This window comes from Rana temporaria, chromosome 2, assembly GCF_905171775.1.
Source record: "Rana temporaria chromosome 2, aRanTem1.1, whole genome shotgun sequence".
NCBI lineage: Eukaryota > Metazoa > Chordata > Amphibia > Anura > Ranidae > Rana > Rana temporaria.
In genome coordinates, this window is record NC_053490.1 from 282624370 (window position 1) to 282644524 (window position 20155).

Sequence of the window (20155 nt, forward strand, 5' to 3'; positions counted from 1 at the left end):
GTGGGGCAGCGGGTGACGGCGACGAGCGGGGTCCTTCATGCGTCTCCTGACGTTGTTCTGTCACCGTCCTCATCTCCAGTCCTCTCCTCCTGATAGGCGTCCAATAGCGGTGCCTGTCACTTTATCAGGTGACAGGTAACAGACCCAAGCACCTGATTGGCAGAGAGGCGGTTATTCATTCGCTTTTTCTAACACAGCTGAGTGAACTGCGAGCGTCAAGCATGTAATTCAGGCGCCCAAAAAGGAACTGGGCGCCTGAATAGGGGGTGGCAGCGGTGGCCATAGATAGATTCATGCAATGCATTAAAAAGTGGATGGGGGTTAAACCTGGGGGTTAAAACAGGTGGTGAGGAGATGGCATATTGCCTGCTCACCACCTATGAAATACCTCTGAAAAGCAAACCGAGCATGCAGTCCTTGCCTCTAGTGTAAGCAAGCTCTTAAAAAGTCACAAGCAGATAAAGAATCATGCTAATGGTATACAAATACAACTGTATAAATCTGTACACTGCATTTGTCAATTAATATACGAGTATACTAATAACATTTTATTTTGTGTTTGCAGACACTGTAATTAACATGGGGGACTGGAGCTTTCTGGAGAAATTATTAGACCAAGTGCAGGAGCATTCTACAACAGTTGGCAAAATCTGGCTTGTGGTGCTGTTCATATTTCGCCTTCTGATCTTAAGCCTTGCTGGGGAATCAGTTTGGGGAGATGAGCAATCAGACTTCATTTGCAACACTAAACAACCTGGTTGTCCAAATGTTTGTTACGATCAAGCTTTTCCCATTTCCCATATTCGGTATTGGGTGCTACAGTTCCTTTTCGTGAGCACCCCCACTCTGTTCTATTTGGGTCATATTGCCTACCTGTCTAGGAAAGAAGAAAAACTAAGACAGAAAGAAAGCCAATACAGGAATGTGGAGGAGAAAATTCAACACGAGGATGTTGCCTTATCAATCAATGAAAAGAAACACAGGAAATTATTCATTCAAGAGGATGGAAGCGTCAAGATCAGGGGAACACTGATGTGTACATACATAACAAGCATTATCTTTAAGAGTCTATTTGAAACTGGATTCATTTTTGGCCAGTGGTATCTCTATGGCTTTGTGATGCCTGCAAACTATGTATGTGAAAGATCTCCATGCCCTCATAAGGTGGACTGCTTTGTGTCAAGACCCATGGAGAAAACTATATTCATCCTTTTTATGCTTGCCGTCTCCCTCATCTCTTTATGCCTCAATTTAGTAGAATTGGCTCTTCTGACTGCTCACAGCATATGTCGGAGAATAAAAAAGTATGCAAGAGCCACATATAAAAATGATGCCTGTAGGTTCCAGGACAAGACTTTTAACTTACCTACTGCACCAGAGCCTGACAAATCATGTCCGTTCTTTCCAATAAATAGGGATAAATGCCCTCCCTACAAAATGACTGACCAGGAAAATTGGGTCAACTATAATACAGAGAAGGAGATGGCCCTGAATGGTGGAATTAATTCAAGTCTGGACAATAACGTTTACAGCCATGACCCGAACCAACTTTCTAACCGCTCTGGCAGTTCCATTTCAAAAATGCAGTATGTCTAATTAATATATTAAAAATAGACACATTGGGGTCGATTTACTAAAACTGGAGGGTGCAAAATCTGGTGCAGCTGTCCATGGTAGCAAATCAGCTTTTAACTTTAGCTTGTTGACAAAAAAAAATGGAAGTTGATTGGTTTCTATTCAGAGCTGCACCAGATCTCCAAATTTAGTAAATCAACTCCTTAAGGACTTAAAACACTTCAGAATATCTACATCTATATATATATATTTATCAAGAAAGAAAATTTGCGCTGTACATAGAAGAAAAACTAAACAAAAACAAAAATCACCAAACCTGGATTTCGACCATTCAGCAATCTTACTTTTTTCCACTATAGGTATGTACAACCATGAAATTGTAAACATTGTTTAATCTTCTAATATCCATGTATTTTCTCAAGAGATGTATGTTAGAATAATTTTGCTTGATTGAAATGGTTTTGCAAGGTCCACTTTCTCACCTCCCTCGTGTGAAAATTACACATTAGTACATGGTTAAACATAAACACACCTGAAGAGAAAATTAATCTTTAATAAATAATATATATATATATACTTACCCTAATTAATAAATAATTAATATACAGTATACTTTCTTTACACCCAGCCCACGGCACCTAGGTAGGAGTGACAGAGAAATACTTTAGACGAGATACGGGCATAAGCTGAAGATCCCAAATCTTGAAAGAAGACTCTCCTGCATGGATGGAGCCTTCTCGCAAGATTTGGATCCTCTCATTCCCAAAATATTGTCAGAATGCCTTCATTGTGACCTTAACCTAGGCACTGTGGACAGAAACAGGGATGTAAGGTATATTTTTTATCTTAGGGGTGACTGGTAGGGCTGATTTTTCTCCCTGATTTGTTTCCCCCTCAGTGGAGCAAATTGGTTCGTGCTTTTTTTTGTTGCCTTCCTCTGGATCAACTAATCAAGAAACGTCAGTGCAGCACTGGATGAAAGATGCAAGGGTCTGTCAGGATTCCAGAAACTCATTGATCTTTATATACTCACACTAATTACAAGCAACCAGATCACAGGCACTTCTCCCCTCATGATTGAGTACTCAGGGAGATAGGAGTTGGAGAACAACTGTGGTGCCTGGAGTATTTATCTAAGGAGTGTTACAAATTGGATTTTGACCTACTTAATTTCGTAAGTGGTGAAAAGTATCTGGTGAATAAAGTGGCAGGGGAGTAAAAGGTCCATATGTTATCGATATTACGAGGAATCTACTGGCATTCCATGTTGTGAATTCTGCTTATTTGACTACCTGGTAAGACAGGAGTCCATGCTTGGATGTGAGAGTAGCCATTCTTACTGGTGGAGGGATCACATTGAGTTTGGAGTTTAAACATCACCTGGTGAATATTTCTGGATATTGTTTTTTTGGCACTTTTTTGGAATTTGCTTTCATAAAATTTGGACTTTTTTATCACTTATATATTCATATATTTATATTTTGCTCTGCACTATTTTCTTCTATACTAGAGATGGGAAGGCCTGGAAATAAATCAGGAAAAATTAGGAAAAGGTATTTTGGTTTTGTTTTTCTTGTCCCAAAAAATAAGAAAAAAAGGACTGTGGATAAACATTATATCTATGACATGGTATTCAAACTATATAACATAAAGACCTTAATGAAAAATTTCTGAGACTCCAGAGTCCTTCCACACTCTAAAGACAGGCTGGTAAGTTAATTGGCTCCTGTCTAAAAATTGGCCCTAGTATATGTATGAATGTAAGTTAGGGACCTTAGGTTGTAAGCTCCTTGAGGGTAGGGACTGATGTGAATGTACAATGTATATGTAAAGCGCTGCATAAATTGACGGCGGGATAAAAGTACCTGAAATTTAAAAAAAAAAACATTTTAGGCCTGAAGTGTTGATGGGGGAATCCCTCCCATGGAGCTATTGTGTTCTCCTGGTGGGGCAGGGGAGTGCGGAGAGCTGTCCCTGGCGGGAGAACACAGGGATCATTGAGCAATGATCACATCCTAAAAAAAATTAAAAGCTGGTTGCACCCAAGTTGATCAATGTAATGACTTGGGTACAATCAGCCCTGCTGAACCGGCTGAGATTTGAACCCTCCATGACCAACTTAGAAGAGTGGATTTTTAATTAATTTTTATGTCACATGTCGCACAAGTTTATCAAGTACAAACTTTCAAAAAAAATACTGTTGTTTATTCTAGGGCATGCAAATGTATTATGAAATGTTTTCGTAAAATATAAAAGATGAGGTTTCACAGAGGGAAAAGATACCCTACATGTTAAGCTTTAAAATTGCATGTGCCCATTAAATGATGACAAACTTCAGTACCATATATTTTCCATAGGTCTTTAAAAGCCTTTACAGGTCACACTTAAGGGTCCTTTCACACAGGCTTTCCGCCCGACAGACTCCGTTTTGCTCATCGGGTGGTTGTTCTGTTGATCCCCGCTGAGCAGGCGGATGACAGCTCTGTCTCTGCTCACTGTGCTGAGACAAACCTGTCAGAGCCCCGCTCTCCTCTATGGGAGATTGGATGAAAACGGACCGCTTGTCCGTTTTCATTTGATCCCATTCGATCCTATCCTCCAGAAAATAGGGTTTAATAGAACACCTGTGAAAAGGTGTATAAATACTAAGTGATAATTCTAACACCATGTGTATAAATACAAAACAGCACTCGAGTATGTGATGAACATATACCAACTATAGTGACAAACAATTATAAGTATCAAAGATAAATATAAAGAAGAGTGTCCGGAAAAAAAAAAAAACTCTATAAGATGAACCCGTGAATAAATAAAGTGAAAAAAGTAAAAAATTCAAAGTTCACGGAAAATAATCTTGTAATCTTCAAAATCTTCCACCACACTAGGGGCCAGATCCACAAAAACCTGACGTAACTTAAAAAATCCAATTTAAGTTACACTGCCTTAAAGTTTCTACCTAAGTGCCTGATCCACAAAGCACTTATCTAGAAATTTCAGGCTGTGTAACTAAAATTCCGCCGGCGCAAGGCGTTCCTATTCAAATGGGGCGAGTCCCATTTAAATGAGGCGCGCTCCCGCGCCGGCCGTACTGCGCATGAGCGAAGTTACGTTACGCCGAGTTTTGAGGATCGCGACGGCTTAAAGTTGCGTCGGGGAAAAAAAAATGACAGCGGCATGCATTCCTGAGGGAGAACTCCATGCCAATTTTCAAAGAAAAAAACGGCATGGGTTCCCCCCCCAGGAGCATACCAGGCCCTTAGGTCTGGCATGGGTTGTAAGGAGACCCCCCCACGCCGAAAAATTGACGTAGGGGGTCCCCCTACAATCCATACCAGACCCGTATCCAAAGCACGCTACCCGGCCGGCCAGGAAGGGAGTGGGGACGAGCGAGCGCCCCCCCCCCTCCTGAGCCGTGCCAGGCCGCGTGCCCTCAACATGGGGGGGTTGGGTGCTCTGGGGCAGGGGGGCGCACTGCGGGCCCCCCCACCCCAGAGCACCCTGTCCCCATGTTGATGAGGACAGGACCTCTTCCCGACAACCCTTGCCATTGGTTGTCGGGGTCTGCGGGCGGAGGCTTATCGGAATCTGGGAGTCCCCTTTAATAAGGGGGCCCCCAGATACCGGCCCCCCACCCTAAGTGAATGGATATGGGGTACATCGTACCCCTATCCATTCACCTGGAGGCAAAAAGTAAAAGTTAATAAACACACAACACAAGGCTTTTTAAAATATTTTATTATTCTGCACCGGACGCCCCCCCTGTCTTCGTTATTAGCTCAATTAGCAGGGGGGGCTTCTTCTTCCACTCTCCGGGGGTCTTCCACTCTCCGGGGGTCTTCCGCTCTCCGGGGGGGCTTCTCCGGACTCCGGGGGGGCTTCTCCGGACTCCGGGGGGCTTCTTCCATCTTCTCCCCTCTTCCGCTCTTGACTCGGCGAACCCCGGTTCTTCTGCAGCTCTCCGGTGCCTTCTTCTTCAGCGCTGGCTGCCTGCTATGTTTGTGTGTTAGCTCGATTTCAAACAGGCAGCCGGCGCGGTCTTCTGTGGCGTCATCTTCTCTTCTGTTCTTCTCCCCTCTTCCGATGTTGACTCGTCGCCTGTTGTCGCTGTAATGATGGAAGCGCGCCTTGCATCCCATTTATATAGGCATCACCGTCCCATCATGCTCCGGTAGGTACCCACGTGGTGGGTGCACGTGGGTAGGCACCCACCACGTGGGTACCTGCCGGAGCATGATGGGACGGTGATGCCTATATAAATGGGATGCAAGGCGCGCTTCCATCATTACAGCGACAACAGGCGACGAGGCAACATCGGAAGAACAGAAGAGAAGATGACGCCACAGAAGACCGCGCCGGCTGCCTGTTTGAAATCGAGCTAACACACAAACATAGCAGGCAGCCAGCGCTGAAGAAGAAGGCACCGGAGAGCTGCAGAAGAACCGGGGTTCGCCGAGTCAAGAGCGGAAGAGGGGAGAAGATGGAAGAAGCCCCCCGGAGTCCGGAGAAGCCCCCCCGGAGTCCGGAGAAGCCCCCCCCGGAGAGCGGAAGACCCCCGGAGAGTGGAAGACCCCCGGAGAGTGGAAGAAGAAGCCCCCCCTGCTAATTGAGCTAATAACGAAGACAGGGGGGGCGTCCGGAGCAGAATAATAAAATATTTTAAAAAGCCTTGTGTTGTGTGTTTATTAACTTTTACTTTTTGCCTCCAGGTGAATGGATAGGGGTACGATGTACCCCATATCCATTCACTTAGGGTGGGGGGCCGGTATCTGGGGGCCCCCTTATTAAAGGGGACTCCCAGATTCCGATAAGCCTCCGCCCGCAGACCCCGACAACCAATGGCAAGGGTTGTCGGGAAGAGGTCCTGTCCTCATCAACATGGGGACAGGGTGCTCTGAGGTGGGGGGGCCCGCAGTGCGCCCCCCTGCCCCAGAGCACCCAACCCCCCCATGTTGAGGGCACGCGGCCTGGCACGGCTCAGGAGGGGGGGGGCGCTCGCTCGTCCCCACTCCCTTCCTGGCCGGCCGGGTAGCGTGCTTTGGATACGGGTCTGGTATGGATTGTAGGGGGACCCCTACGTCGATTTTTCGGCGTAGGGGGGGTCCCCTTACAACCCATACCAGACCTAAGGGCCTGGTATGCTCCTGGGGGGGAACCCATGCCGGTTTTGTTTTTTACAAATTGCCGTGGAGTTCTCCCTCGGGAAAGCATACCAAATGCCGTCGCTGGAATGGGCTTTTACAAGGTGTAACTAGTTTACACTTTGTAGAACGAGCCCTAATTTTACACTTGCAAAATAACACTTACGGCGCAAAAAGGAAGCTAGAAAGCTTTGTGGATCGCCTTAAGTGCTAATTTGCATACTAGCAACGGCATTTAGACTCGAAATGCCCCCAGCGGCGGATGCGGTACTGCATCCTAAAATTCGGCAGTGTAATTCAATTACACATGCCGGATCTTCTGTGTAACTTTGGAAAAAGCCTTTTGAGGATCGTTTCCAAAGTTACACACAGACTGAACAGCACTTAAGTCGGAGTATCTCTTTTGAGGATCTGGCCCTAGAAGTGCTCCGTGAATCCTCCACCCATCAAAATGGTCACTCACCAGAATGATTTGCCTAGCACTCTCGCGTTTTGGCAAAAAAAGCATATAGATTTTTCCAAATCAAGTGCAGAAATTTCCAGAAATCATAAACCTCCGTGGTATATCAAAGTGATTAGATTGGCTCCATATGTGAATTAAGAAAAATTGCACAATAGTGTAATATTGCAACGCAGTTTTAATAACACACTACAAACAAATCTTCAATGATCAAACTCACAAAAGCAGCCAAAGTAAAAGCAATATTCACAGCAAGCTCAAGAATCTCTCCTTTCCCCTCAGTTGGTGACTTATGGCCTCGGCGGGCCTGCACACACTGCAAACAAATGTGGTTCTCACCGCCTCCACCGTCCCGCACTGCAAAGGTCCCAGGTTATGGAAAACACCTCCCGCACTCCTGCTATTGATCGCTGGTTAGTAAGCGATCCATTTCTCACCCTCCTGTCACGTCGGTTTCACAGTCACAAATCACAGCTGTGTAGCCACGCCCCCGACATGTTTCGTCACAAATGACTTACTCATGGGATTGGCTGCACAGCTGTCAGTACCCCCTATATATATCCCTTGCACTTTCGCACATCCAGAGTAATTGCAATTCACTTTCGACGTACCGGCCAATCGCATCGCACGCCGCTGGTCACTCCCCCATACTGGGGCTTGCCAGCCCCGCGTAACAGCGAATACTATTGCTCCTAAGCTCCGGGCGGAAGTGATGTGCAGAGCGCAGCCTGTAGTGAGGGCGGATATCCCTCAACTTTACAGAGCTTTTCTGCGCATGGCGAGTGCGAGCCAATCCTCATGAGGAGGGCTGGCCCTTAAGCGTCGTGGCCAATGTCCGCATTAGCAATCTCTGGGCGGAAGTGTAATTTTGAGCACAATTCAAGGTGAGGGCGGAAGCCGCTCACCTCCGCAGCATTAACCAGCAGGTCGTCTCACCATAGCTCACCAGCTGTACAGATTAAACCAGTTTGCAAAAAATGAGACAAATACTTGATCAATGTTACTCTAATTAATATTAAAACACCTAATGTTAAAACATTTCCTTATGGACATCTAAATCGGCGGTAATATAAAACACTGTTACATAAACATATTAACCAGTTGTAAATATCATGGCAAATATACATAGTGCTGCGTGTGCATATGATACTGTCATGTCCCAGCCAACAGTGGTTTACATATGTTGATGTGCACTATATAATATCAGAGACTTCTATATCTCTAAAACGTGAAATGCAATAAAATCAACCCATTAAAGGTATAATGGAATCATTTAAAACAGTTAATTGTTAAAATAAAATTAAAATTAGAAAGAGTGGGGTTGAGCTGTAATCTTCAGTATATCATGTGGAGTAACTAAACTGCCAGATACTCCTATACTATATATTGCCCAATAGTGTAAAAAGTATGATAATAATAAACTTAGTAGCCTCACTATACAGTATTCAGACATAATGTGTATATATACAATGTTTATAGAAAGCGACATCAAGAGTTATTGATAAAGCAATTTATATCTAGCTCTATATTGAGTCCCCGTGGGAAAAGACTTTTTAAAAGGAAAATCCATAGGGTTTCCCGTTGGGACAAACGGGAAACCCTATGGATTTTCCTTTTAAAAAGTCTTTTCCCACGGGGACTCAATATAGAGCTAGATATAAATTGCTTTATCAATAACTCTTGATGTCGCTTTCTATAAACATTGTATATATACACATTATGTCTGAATACTGTATAGTGAGGCTACTAAGTTTATTATTATCATACTTTTTACACTATTGGGCAATATATAGTATAGGAGTATCTGGCAGTTTAGTTACTCCACATGATATACTGAAGATTACAGCTCAACCCCACTCTTTCTAATTTTAATTTTATTTTAACAATTAACTGTTTTAAATGATTCCATTATACCTTTAATGGGTTGATTTTATTGCATTTCACGTTTTAGAGATATAGAAGTCTCTGATATTATATAGTGCACATCAACATATGTAAACCACTGTTGGCTGGGACATGACAGTATCATATGCACACGCAGCACTATGTATATTTGCCATGATATTTACAACTGGTTAATATGTTTATGTAACAGTGTTTTATATTACCGCCGATTTAGATGTCCATAAGGAAATGTTTTAACATTAGGTGTTTTAATATTAATTAGAGTAACATTGATCAAGTATTTGTCTCATTTTTTGCAAACTGGTTTAATCTGTACAGCTGGTGAGCTATGGTGAGACGACCTGCTGGTTAATGCTGCGGAGGTGAGCGGCTTCCGCCCTCACCTTGAATTGTGCTCAAAATTACACTTCCGCCCAGAGATTGCTAATGCGGACATTGGCCACGACGCTTAAGGGCCAGCCCTCCTCATGAGGATTGGCTCGCACTCGCCATGCGCAGAAAAGCTCTGTAAAGTTGAGGGATATCCGCCCTCACTACAGGCTGCGCTCTGCACATCACTTCCGCCCGGAGCTTAGGAGCAATAGTATTCGCTGTTACGCGGGGCTGGCAAGCCCCAGTATGGGGGAGTGACCAGCGGCGTGCGATGCGATTGGCCGGTACGTCGAAAGTGAATTGCAATTACTCTGGATGTGCGAAAGTGCAAGGGATATATATAGGGGGTACTGACAGCTGTGCAGCCAATCCCATGAGTAAGTCATTTGTGACGAAACATGTCGGGGGCGTGGCTACACAGCTGTGATTTGTGACTGTGAAACCGACGTGACAGGAGGGTGAGAAATGGATCGCTTACTAACCAGCGATCAATAGCAGGAGTGCGGGAGGTGTTTTCCATAACCTGGGACCTTTGCAGTGCGGGACGGTGGAGGCGGTGAGAACCACATTTGTTTGCAGTGTGTGCAGGCCCGCCGAGGCCATAAGTCACCAACTGAGGGGAAAGGAGAGATTCTTGAGCTTGCTGTGAATATTGCTTTTACTTTGGCTGCTTTTGTGAGTTTGATCATTGAAGATTTGTTTGTAGTGTGTTATTAAAACTGCGTTGCAATATTACACTATTGTGCAATTTTTCTTAATTCACATATGGAGCCAATCTAATCACTTTGATATACCACGGAGGTTTATGATTTCTGGAAATTTCTGCACTTGATTTGGAAAAATCTATATGCTTTTTTTGCCAAAACGCGAGAGTGCTAGGCAAATCATTCTGGTGAGTGACCATTTTGATGGGTGGAGGATTCACGGAGCACTTCTAGTGTGGTGGAAGATTTTGAAGATTACAAGATTATTTTCCATGAACTTTGAATTTTTTACTTTTTTCACTTTATTTATTCACGGGTTCATCTTATAGAGGTTTTTTTTTTCCGGACACTCTACTTTATATTTATCTTTGATACTTATAATTGTTTGTCACTATAGTTGGTATATGTTCATCACATACTTGAGCGCTGTTTTGTATTTATACACATGGTGTTAGAATTATCACTTAGTATTTATACACCTTTTCACAGTTACCTTATTTTAAAACAGCAGCTAGGAGATCTTTATTTATTTACCCTCTATAGCGCAGCGGTGGTAATCAGGAAGGGCACATACAAATGGATGGTAATTCAAGTGTATCTGTTTTTATTGCTGTCTGTGGCCCTGTTAGGAAGATGTATTCGTCCCGTTTACCATTACCATCAAAAGTGAAAAAAAATCCCCAAATTTTGGGTTGTTCCCAGTAAATTAATAGAGGGGAAATGTTCCAATGGGGAAATTAGTTCTGGTGAGTCCTCAAATAATACCCTTAATTTGCAGGGATTTCCTCTCACTTCCTGTTTGGCTTTGGGACAGGAAGTGAAGGGGAATCTCCATAATGGGACAGAGATGGCAAAAAAATTATCGCACGGGGGTTACTACCCTCCCTTGCTTTATCCAAAATGGGAACAAATGTGCCTATAATTCTACTTTAACTGTGAATAATGGCCCTAGAACTGTGAATAATGGCCCTAGACAATATGTAATGCATAGTGCAAGCAACATTTGTGTACGTAGGCACCCCCCCAATGGGTGTATTTACATTTGTATGTGTGTTTAGCACAGCGGCCAAGGAAAGTGACACCTGAATATGGAAGTATCATTCTGTTGCAGCTAGGGAAGTCCAGCATGAAAGTCAACAGTCAGCTTTTGAAACATGAAACATACACACACTCCCTGCAGCTGTGTGTAAAAATGCAGAGGAATGCTCCCATTCCATCCTTGCTGAGCTCTTCCCTCCTCTGTGGTTGTCTGATTCAGCTGCCAACTAGGAGCACCATTTTTAAAAAGTACTGAATATGGGATTATTATGCCCAAAGTCAACTAAACATGGGAGTACTATATCTGATGTTTATCAGAGCTGAACTCAAGGTATGGAGCTTGGACCAATATAAGTAGGCATGCGCCATACTTGTGTGACCACTGTTGAAGAAGAGAATCACTGTCCCTGCTTATACAGTGATCCTTGCTGTCTTAAGCATTATGTGCTGAGTGGCTGCCCTGTTGCATAGTAGCCACAAGAAGTTAATCACTCTGCATTGGTGCCATGCCAGGATGCCTACATTTTTGTCAGGGAATGCAGGGAAGTCTCAGATTTGAAAGAGGTAGAGGTTATCACGCCGCTGCCATACCTCATTCAATCATAAAATGCTTTGCATTTATTAAGAAAAATTAAAGGTGTTCTGTAAACTGCATTTATGCCAAGCAAGCGGCTTTCATGCTGCATAGTAAAAGAATGCCTTACATTTTTCTCAATGGATGCAACGCAGAGGACCCAGAAGACAGTGGCAATCAGTGTGGTAGTGGTGACTGCTTCAGTGATTCTCCACTTCCACAGCGATCATTCAGGTATGGAATATGGAATCCAAGCTGGACCATTGTGGCTATGCAATATAATTCATACCTTTTATCATAAGCTCTTTGAGGGCAGGAACTGATGTGAATGAATAGTATGTAAAGTGCTGCGTAAATTGCCAGTGCTATATAAATACTACTACTAATAATAATATAACTACCTGGAGTTCAGATTTAAATATATTAAAAGTAACAACTTTATTCTCCAGGCCACACCTAGCATTATTGGGCCAGATTCACAGAAGAGATACGACGGCGTATCTCCTGATACGCCGTCGTATCTCTGAGAGTATCTATGCGGCTAATTCATAGAATCAGTTACGCATAGATAGCCCTAAGATCCGACAGGTGTAATTGACTTACACCGTCGGATCTTAGGATGCAATACTTCGGCCGCCGCTGGGTGGAGTTTGCGTTGTTTTCCAGCGTCGGGTATGCAAATGAGCTTTTACGGGGATCCACAAAGGTTTTCGTGTTCGTTACGTCATCGCTAGTCGTTTTTTCCCGTCGCAAAGTTAAGCCTGCTTTAACATGGCTTAACTTTAGACGAGCCATGTTAAAGTATGGCCGTCGTTCCCGGGTCGAATTTCAAATTTTTTTTTTTGCGTAAGACGTCCGGGAATACAAAAGTACGTTACGCACGTCGCCGTTCAAAAAAATGACGTCACTTCGCGAAAGGCACGGCGGGAATTTCAAAACGGAGCATGCCTAGTACGTCCGGCGCGGGAGCGCGCCTAATTTAAATGGTACACGCCCCATTTGAATTAGGCGGGCTTGCGCCGGACGTCTTTACGTTACTCCGCCGCAGGTTTATACTCAAGTGCTTTGTGAATCAGGCACTTACGAGGAAAACTTGTGGCGGTGTAACTTAAAGACGATACGTTACGCCGCCGCAGTTCTTTCTGAATCTGGCCCAGTGTGTCCAGTAACTTGCTTAGCTGTGCTCTGTGCATGTGTTAATAAAAAATCTTTCACAGTCATTTCTCTATTTTTGAAGTGAGAGAACAATTGTAAGAATTAGGTTTATTCTTTGTTTTCATGAATAATAACTGATTTGATAATGAACCTGCTTACAGTAGTTCCTTAACCGTAAAGCATTATTTTATTATTAAAACAAAAAGCTACAATTCATAAAAGTGTCTGGAAGTTAAAAATAATAAGAACAAATGTAAATTATATGGTGTAAGAGATTAATAGCTGCCATTCTAGCAACTAACATGTTAAACTATTCTTCCAATCCACTAAAAAAATGAGAGTACAACCCTGATATCCTGCACCTCCTCTGGTCCATCCCATGGTTTCCTCTCCCCTCTGGGATTTTTTGACGAGAGGGCATCGTCTGTTTAGCTCTCTTATCACACAGTCCCTCTTACTGCAAACCTCATATGGCTCTAGCTAGAAAGACTGGCCTTGTTGCTGGCTTTACCAACATCCCTGGCATGCAGGTGGTAAACTTCTTTAAGTCCTGAAGGTAGAAGTTCCTCTCTGAACATTTAAGGTACGTTAATCTGTTGCAATTTGAATCATCTCCAATACTCTCCTATATTTTTTTAGAATGCAGATTATTAAATTGTAAAAATGAAACAAAAAAAATAAAAAAATCTAAGATGTAGTAAAGGTTGCTCTGATGTCATTATTTTTACATTGTATTTTATATGATACAAATTGTCTTATTGTTACTGTTACCTAAAATTTAAAACATAGTAATACATCACTGAGTAGTCTCAAATCTTGGATAAAGTTGATAATAGTTGCCTATGAAACAAAAAACAATTGTAATAAATTAAAATTGTAAAACTGCACAAACTTTATCAACTTTCCATCAAATAAACATGCAAAACTAAAAGATGCAAAGACTTTTGGTTGTCTGATGTCTTATGAATTTTGTTGTTTCATAATCTATAATACTAACCTACATCTATAAGGTCATAATGTTTTGCTTAATACACAATTTGTATATTAACATGTTGCCTAAAGTAGCCACATTATTTTAGTGTAACAGACATAGAGAAAGCTCAATAGCTCAGGTAGAGTGATAATAATTATATTGGTTATTAAAAGGGAAGATAGATGTGGATAGTCGGGTCCTTTGTGTCACCTAAATAGGCCCATTTGGAATAATACATACAGTGCTCTTTTTGGACCGCATACCTATAAAGGCTGCCTTTACTAACTTGTCCTTCGGAAGGATCTAGTTGCCAGGCTGTCATGCTAATCAAATGTATTCAGTACATGACCAGGAACAAATATGCAGATCAGAAGTTCTGCTTCACTATGACCGTGGTTGTTGTATAATTAATTCAGTGTCTCAAATCACTGAAGCCAGAGGCTGTCAGGCAAATTGCATCTTTAGAAAGAGCTCAGTAACAGCATAGATGTACTAGTGGCATTTAAAGAAGTTGACTTCTGAATTACATTGAGATGTCCCGATATCAGACTAGTGCAGTTCATGTATGTCTGCTGCTCCTCAAGTAAAAATGGTATTTACAAATGTCAAGACATATATATTTATATCCCTATAATATAAATATTTTGAGAGGCAAGTGTGTAATTGGATTGGATTACAGGCATCTTAAAGTCAAAGTGATTTTTTTTTTTAATTGGATTAGTGAATCATAAATATGGCAGTAAGTCATAAAAGTCAACATTTTATTATAAACCTCAAACGATAGCGTATAGTGTATATTTGCAATTGTTTTTGCATATAGGGAGGAAGATGTATATTACAGAGCTTGAGTATGCAATGAACAAATATGGCTGCCCCATATACATATGTAATCAAACGCAGAAATAAAAACTTAACATACATTGGGGAAATTAAATATTGCTGTTGCACCTCTTTTCTAACATTAATCCCTCTTGTTAACGTATTGCGCCTAATTCATAAAGCATTTTGAAAATTTTTGATTCTGACAGTGACTTGTGCACCAAATTTAGTTAGTTCTAACATGCACCACTTTTACAATGTGTTGCATTGTGTTGCATTGATTGCGCCAAATGTAAAAGTGGAGCTAATTAGGACCAACTGTCTTTTGGTGTACAGAGAGAAAAACTGATTCAGACAGATTTTGTAAAAGTGTCTCTCGTGCATTCTAAAAGTGGCGGAGCATGAGCCAAAGTACAAATTCTAGACAGCTATATGAATTTGGCACATTCTTTCCCACTTTTAGAATGCATGAAAGACACTTTCACAAACTCTGCCTCCACCAGCCTTTATGAATTCCAAGGTTGAATTTTACGCATATACAGTGTATCTAAAAGAAGTGAATTAAAAAAGCTATACATTCCAGTTTGGTAACCACAGCCAATTTTACATTTTAAAAATACAGGCTGATTTTGTAAAGATTCAAGATTTTTTTTAAACTATATGTGGGTAACTAGCAATTAAAAATTTGAGTTTCTGAATCAGGAAAGTTTGTAAAAATTTCTGTTGATCGAGTCACTTTTTACTTTCACTGTATAGGTATATAAAAAACTAAATTCCTGCACACCATTGCTTTAACATGCGGACATCCTTGGTTTGCTCCTGTCTTGCTTTTGTCTTTAGTTAATACATTTTTAACTAATATGAACTAGTACTGATATAATTAGACAATATACTTATAGTCGACATAACATAGCTTGCTGTATTGAATATAACAACATCATTTTTATGCTGCGTTTACAAAGTTGTTCAAAGTTCCCTGGATTTAACCAGTTCACAGAATGTATAAAATAGCATTCATGTATTGTGATATTAGCTAAAAATAACAGTTATATTTCTAGGCTAAAGACAGTGTGGGACCCAGGCTTTCCATCTGCTTGTCATTAAGGGGTTGATTTACTAAAACTGGAGAGTGCAAAATCTGGTGCAGCTTCCAGGTTTTTTTTTCAAAAGTTTATTTGAACAAGCTGAAGTTAGAAGCTGATTGGTTTCTATACACTGCTGCACCAGATTTTGCACGCTCCATTTTTAGTAAATCAACCCCTAAGTGTACTGTTGTCCATTTGTGATTGGTAGACTTTAAAAATCGGCCTTTATATTGTCAAAAAGGTTAATATTTAAAGCGGAAGTAAACCCATCCATACAACAGATTCCTTTCCGGGATGTACCGGAAATGTAACACTCCCATGGCTTGTACTCTCAACCAGACTGTCAACCCATCCAATGGTTGGTGTCATAACTGATCATGTGTGCAGCATAATGGCAGTTGTAGATTAAACAGAGGCCAAGATGGCAGCTTAATTGGCTGAAAACGATAGGAGGGTTTACTTCCACTTTAATGCTACATATTAGGCAGATGGGATGGAAAAAGGGACTGAATCAAATAAAGCAGCACTTAACAAAACATTGTAAGTTTAGGGGTTTTCCACTGTCATTGGAAGAATAAAACTCTTTTAAATGAGCAGTAATGCCCAGTGGCAGGTTTCTCTAAAGCTTCATCAAACATAACACTGTAAAGTGTTTTCCTTGGCTGAATGGTTTCCAGGTGTGGAAAAGATGAGTTATTTAATTAAAAATGTCCATAGGCTACAAGTGTCAATCATTGATTGGTAGGGACCATCACCACTGGATATTGCCAGTTTTTTTAGCTGTACTTTAAGTGACAATCCTTTAAATTTGCATCTCATAAAAACATATATACTATTCTAAGAACTTAAAATAACTGCCATCGAAAGCCATACATAAAATTTGCATTGTATTTTTCAGGGAACAAGCCTTGCACTATGGGAGACTGGGAGTTTCTAGAGAAGTTGTTGGATCAGGTACAGGAACATTCCACAAGCATTGGGAAAGTCTGGCTAATGGTGCTTTTTGTGTTTCGCATCCTAATTCTTGGACTGGCAGGAGAATCAGTTTGGGGCGATGAACAATCTGATTTTGTCTGCAATACAGACCAGCCTGGATGTCCAAATGTCTGTTATGACAAAGCCTTTCCCATCTCTCACGTGCGCTTCTGGGTACTTCAGTTTCTCTTTGTTAGCACCCCCACCTTATTTTACTTGGCGCATGTCATTTATCTGTCCAGAAAAGAAGAAAAACTGAAGCAAAAAGAGGAAGAGCTAAGGGCTATAGATGAGAAGGACCAGCAAGTGGACCATGCCATAAGTGTCATTGAGAGAAAACGTCTAAAAATCTGCATTCAAGAGGATGGTAGGATCAAAATCCGAGGAGCGCTGATGTTGACATATACAACCAGTGTAATTTTCAAGAGTATTTTTGAAGCTGGCTTTCTGCTTGGCCAGTGGTACTTGTATGGCTTTGTAATGCCTGCACTATATGTGTGTGAGAGATCCCCATGTCCTCATAAAGTGGACTGCTTTGTTTCCAGACCCATGGAGAAAACCATCTTCATTCTTTTCATGCTAATAGTGTCGCTGATCTCTCTACTACTGAACCTCTTAGAACTGATTCATCTAGTATGTAAGAGCATGATTCATGCCTTAAAGAAATACTCCCCATATGTGCCTAGCACAAAATACACAAAAGAAGAGCATATATACCCAGGGAAATGCTCTGAGACAGCCAGTGCTCCTTTTCAGGACAAGTCTTACCTGTACCTTCCCATGACTGAGAACATTTCCTACCCAGCATACAAAGTACAAAATGAGGACAACTGGACAAACTTTAATACTGAGAAACAGCTATGCCTCACTGGAGGCGATCAGACACTAGAGCATTACAGCAACAGCCAATTTAAACCTATTTCTCCCAACTCCCATGCTGTTGTCGAAAAGCAACCAAGCAGAGCCAGCAGTTCATCCTCTAAGAAACAGTATGTCTGAGAAAAGTGCCTTCATGATTTTTTTTTTATTCTTGCTTTGAGCATTTGGTTTGATTGCCAGTACTTTTGTAGTTCTATACCACCTACTACCAATAATGTGTACTGAAAGACTAAGCTAACTTGAAATGTCTGCAGTATGAACTGCAAATTTTAGTGGGACAGTTCAGCCAGTGCCTTAATCTAGATCTTCTTTGTGTTTTCTTACTTTAACTGTGAATGCCAGCTTATGTGAATCATAAAAAGCTGGTGAGAGACAGCATCCATTCAAATTTTCACGCTTGCGCTGTGTGATTCTATGAATTACTTAGTCAAAGGCTCAAAAGACTTATGGATGTTCCCTCATCTTTATGTACATCCCCATCTGGCTATTGTACAGTTAGGTCATATTTGCATCTATTTACAGATCAGTCTTATTTCATGTACAAATGTGTTCTAGTTGCAATATAGAATGCTGGTGTTTATATTATAGTTTTCCATTTTAAACTGCGGAGAATAAGGATCCATTGGAATCTTTTATTACACAAGACAACAATATTACAACATTACAATGTGAGGAGTTCATGCATGACCTGATCAAGCATCAGCAGTGAAGACTGGGCGAGAATTAGGCCATGTAGGGGTTCCTTAGTCAAGAAGAACAAGCACTTTAAAAAATTGGGCACACTTCTTAACACCCACGGGAGTTGATTTACTAAAATTGGAGAGTGCAAAACCTGGTGCATCTGTGCATGGTAGCCAATCAGCTATCTAACTTTGGCTTGTTCAATTAAGCTTTAACAATTAAACCTGGAAGCCGATTGGTTTCTATGGCCCCGTACACACGACCAGTTTCCTCGGCAGAATTCAGCTTCCGACCGAGTTTCTGGCTGAATTCTGCCGAGGAAACTGGTCGTGTGTACACTTTCGGCCGAGGAAGCCGACGAGGAGCTCGGCGAGGAAATAGAGAACATGTTCTCTATTTCCTCGTTGTTCTATGGGAGCTCTCTCCCCGCCGAGCTCCTCGGCGGCTTCAGTGCTGAACTGGCCGAGGAACTCGATGTGTTTGGCACGTCGAGTTCCTCGGCCGTGTGTACGAGGCCTAAGCAGAGCTGCACCAGATTTTGCACTCTCCAGTTTTCAGTAAATCGACCCCATAGGATAGGGTTTTAAAAACTTCTGTGCATCGTTTAACAATTGTTCTCCTTTCTATTGAAAAAATTATGCTTGCACCAAATTTGCTCATTAGAAAATTTAGACTGTGACAATTTTAAAGATATGCAGATGTCTCACCTCCAATCATTCTTGGTGACCCATGTGCATGTCTTTGGGCAGTCTTAGTTTGTTATGATAAGTGTATATGATATGCTGGCAAGATACAGTAGAGAACATTTATGAAAACTTTCCACAGATAACTTTGATAATTTAGTATACAGTGCAACTATTTGAACGCATATTTTACACAAAAGTTATTGTTTTGCTGTATTGGGCCTGATTTATCAAGCTGTGATAGCACTTAAAGTTTAATTCCAGTCCACAAATGAGATTCCCCTTTTGGGGGCTCCTCTTATATATAGTAAGGCTCTAATGCTCATTAAGTCTCAGGAGATACTTACCGTATTCCTCACTCTCCAGGAAGTTGGCTCCTCCCCTGCATCTGCCTTATCCCTGAAATGTGGACAGGCCCACGTACAATGAAGGACTGCTGCTGTATGTTATAAAGTGGTTGTGTGACTGGCAAGGAGGAAGCCTGCAGGAGTTAGCAAAAAGGTCATCAAAGGGTTATTTCAACTTTTCGGAAATAAAGTGTGAACAAACACCCTACACCCTCCCACCCTCCTCTATACTTACCTCTATGGGTAATGAGCTGTCAGTGCCCACGCAGCCGTTATATAGCAAAATTATTTTAATCATATATTTAACAGACCAAATGGGAGCTAAAAAAAAGAAGGTCATTGTTAGGGTTTACATATACTTTAAAGCTGAACTCCAGTAAGTTAAAACTAACCTTTGGTAGCTCCCAATCCTGTGTAATTAGGTTTTAATGCTTATTTATTCTACTTAAAGAGCATGTTAACCTTTTCAGAAAAAAAAATGGTGAACCAATGCTCCCCTTGGTTCCCTCTGTTCTTATCTTTGTGGGTGATGAGCTATCAGTGCCCATGCAGATAGTGTATCAGGGATTTGTAGTCCCGTTTCTGTAGGGCTTTAGGGACAAATCAGAGTAATTCTAATTGGTCAGAGCCGACATTGTGACTGCTTTGACCAATTGAAATCATTCTGACCCATCCAGCTCTACAGAAAGTAGGGGGAAAAGAGCCAGGCTTTCAAACCCCCCTGCTGATACACCAGCTGCATGGGCACTAACAGCTCTTAACCTACAAGTACTAAGGAAACCAGGGGGGAGA

General features: G+C 41.7%; 2 protein-coding genes across 3 annotated transcripts in view; both read left to right on the forward strand.

Annotated features, from left to right (window-relative positions):
* The window catches only part of LOC120926850 (gap junction alpha-4 protein-like), a 28961-nt gene extending 27302 nt beyond the window's left edge, over positions 1-1659 (forward strand). The window contains exon 2 of the mRNA XM_040337115.1: positions 566-1659. Coding sequence (XP_040193049.1) covers positions 580-1596 — 1017 coding nt within the window. The 5' untranslated portion in view covers positions 566-579 and the 3' untranslated portion in view covers positions 1597-1659. The remainder of the gene's footprint in view (positions 1-565) is intronic.
* Positions 1660-1714: 55 nt separating this feature from the next.
* LOC120926851 (gap junction alpha-4 protein-like) lies at positions 1715-18341 on the forward strand. Of its 2 annotated transcripts, none has more exons than XM_040337117.1 (2): positions 1715-1934; positions 16697-18341. In XM_040337117.1, exon 2 carries the CDS (start codon positions 16714-16716, stop codon positions 17770-17772), a length of 1059 nt encoding a protein of 352 aa, XP_040193051.1. In that variant the 5' UTR covers positions 1715-1934; positions 16697-16713; the 3' UTR covers positions 17773-18341. The 2 variants fall into 2 exon arrangements, with proteins under 2 accessions (XP_040193051.1, XP_040193050.1); XM_040337116.1 differs by lacking the exon at positions 1715-1934 and adding an exon at positions 12946-13504.
* The last annotated feature ends 1814 nt before the right edge of the window (positions 18342-20155 follow it).

Bases quoted from the DNA above. Each gene is read 5' to 3' on its own strand.
- LOC120926851 (XM_040337117.1), top strand. From the start codon at position 16,714: ATGGGAGACTGGGAGTTTCTAGAGAAGTTGTTGGATCAGGTACAGGAA.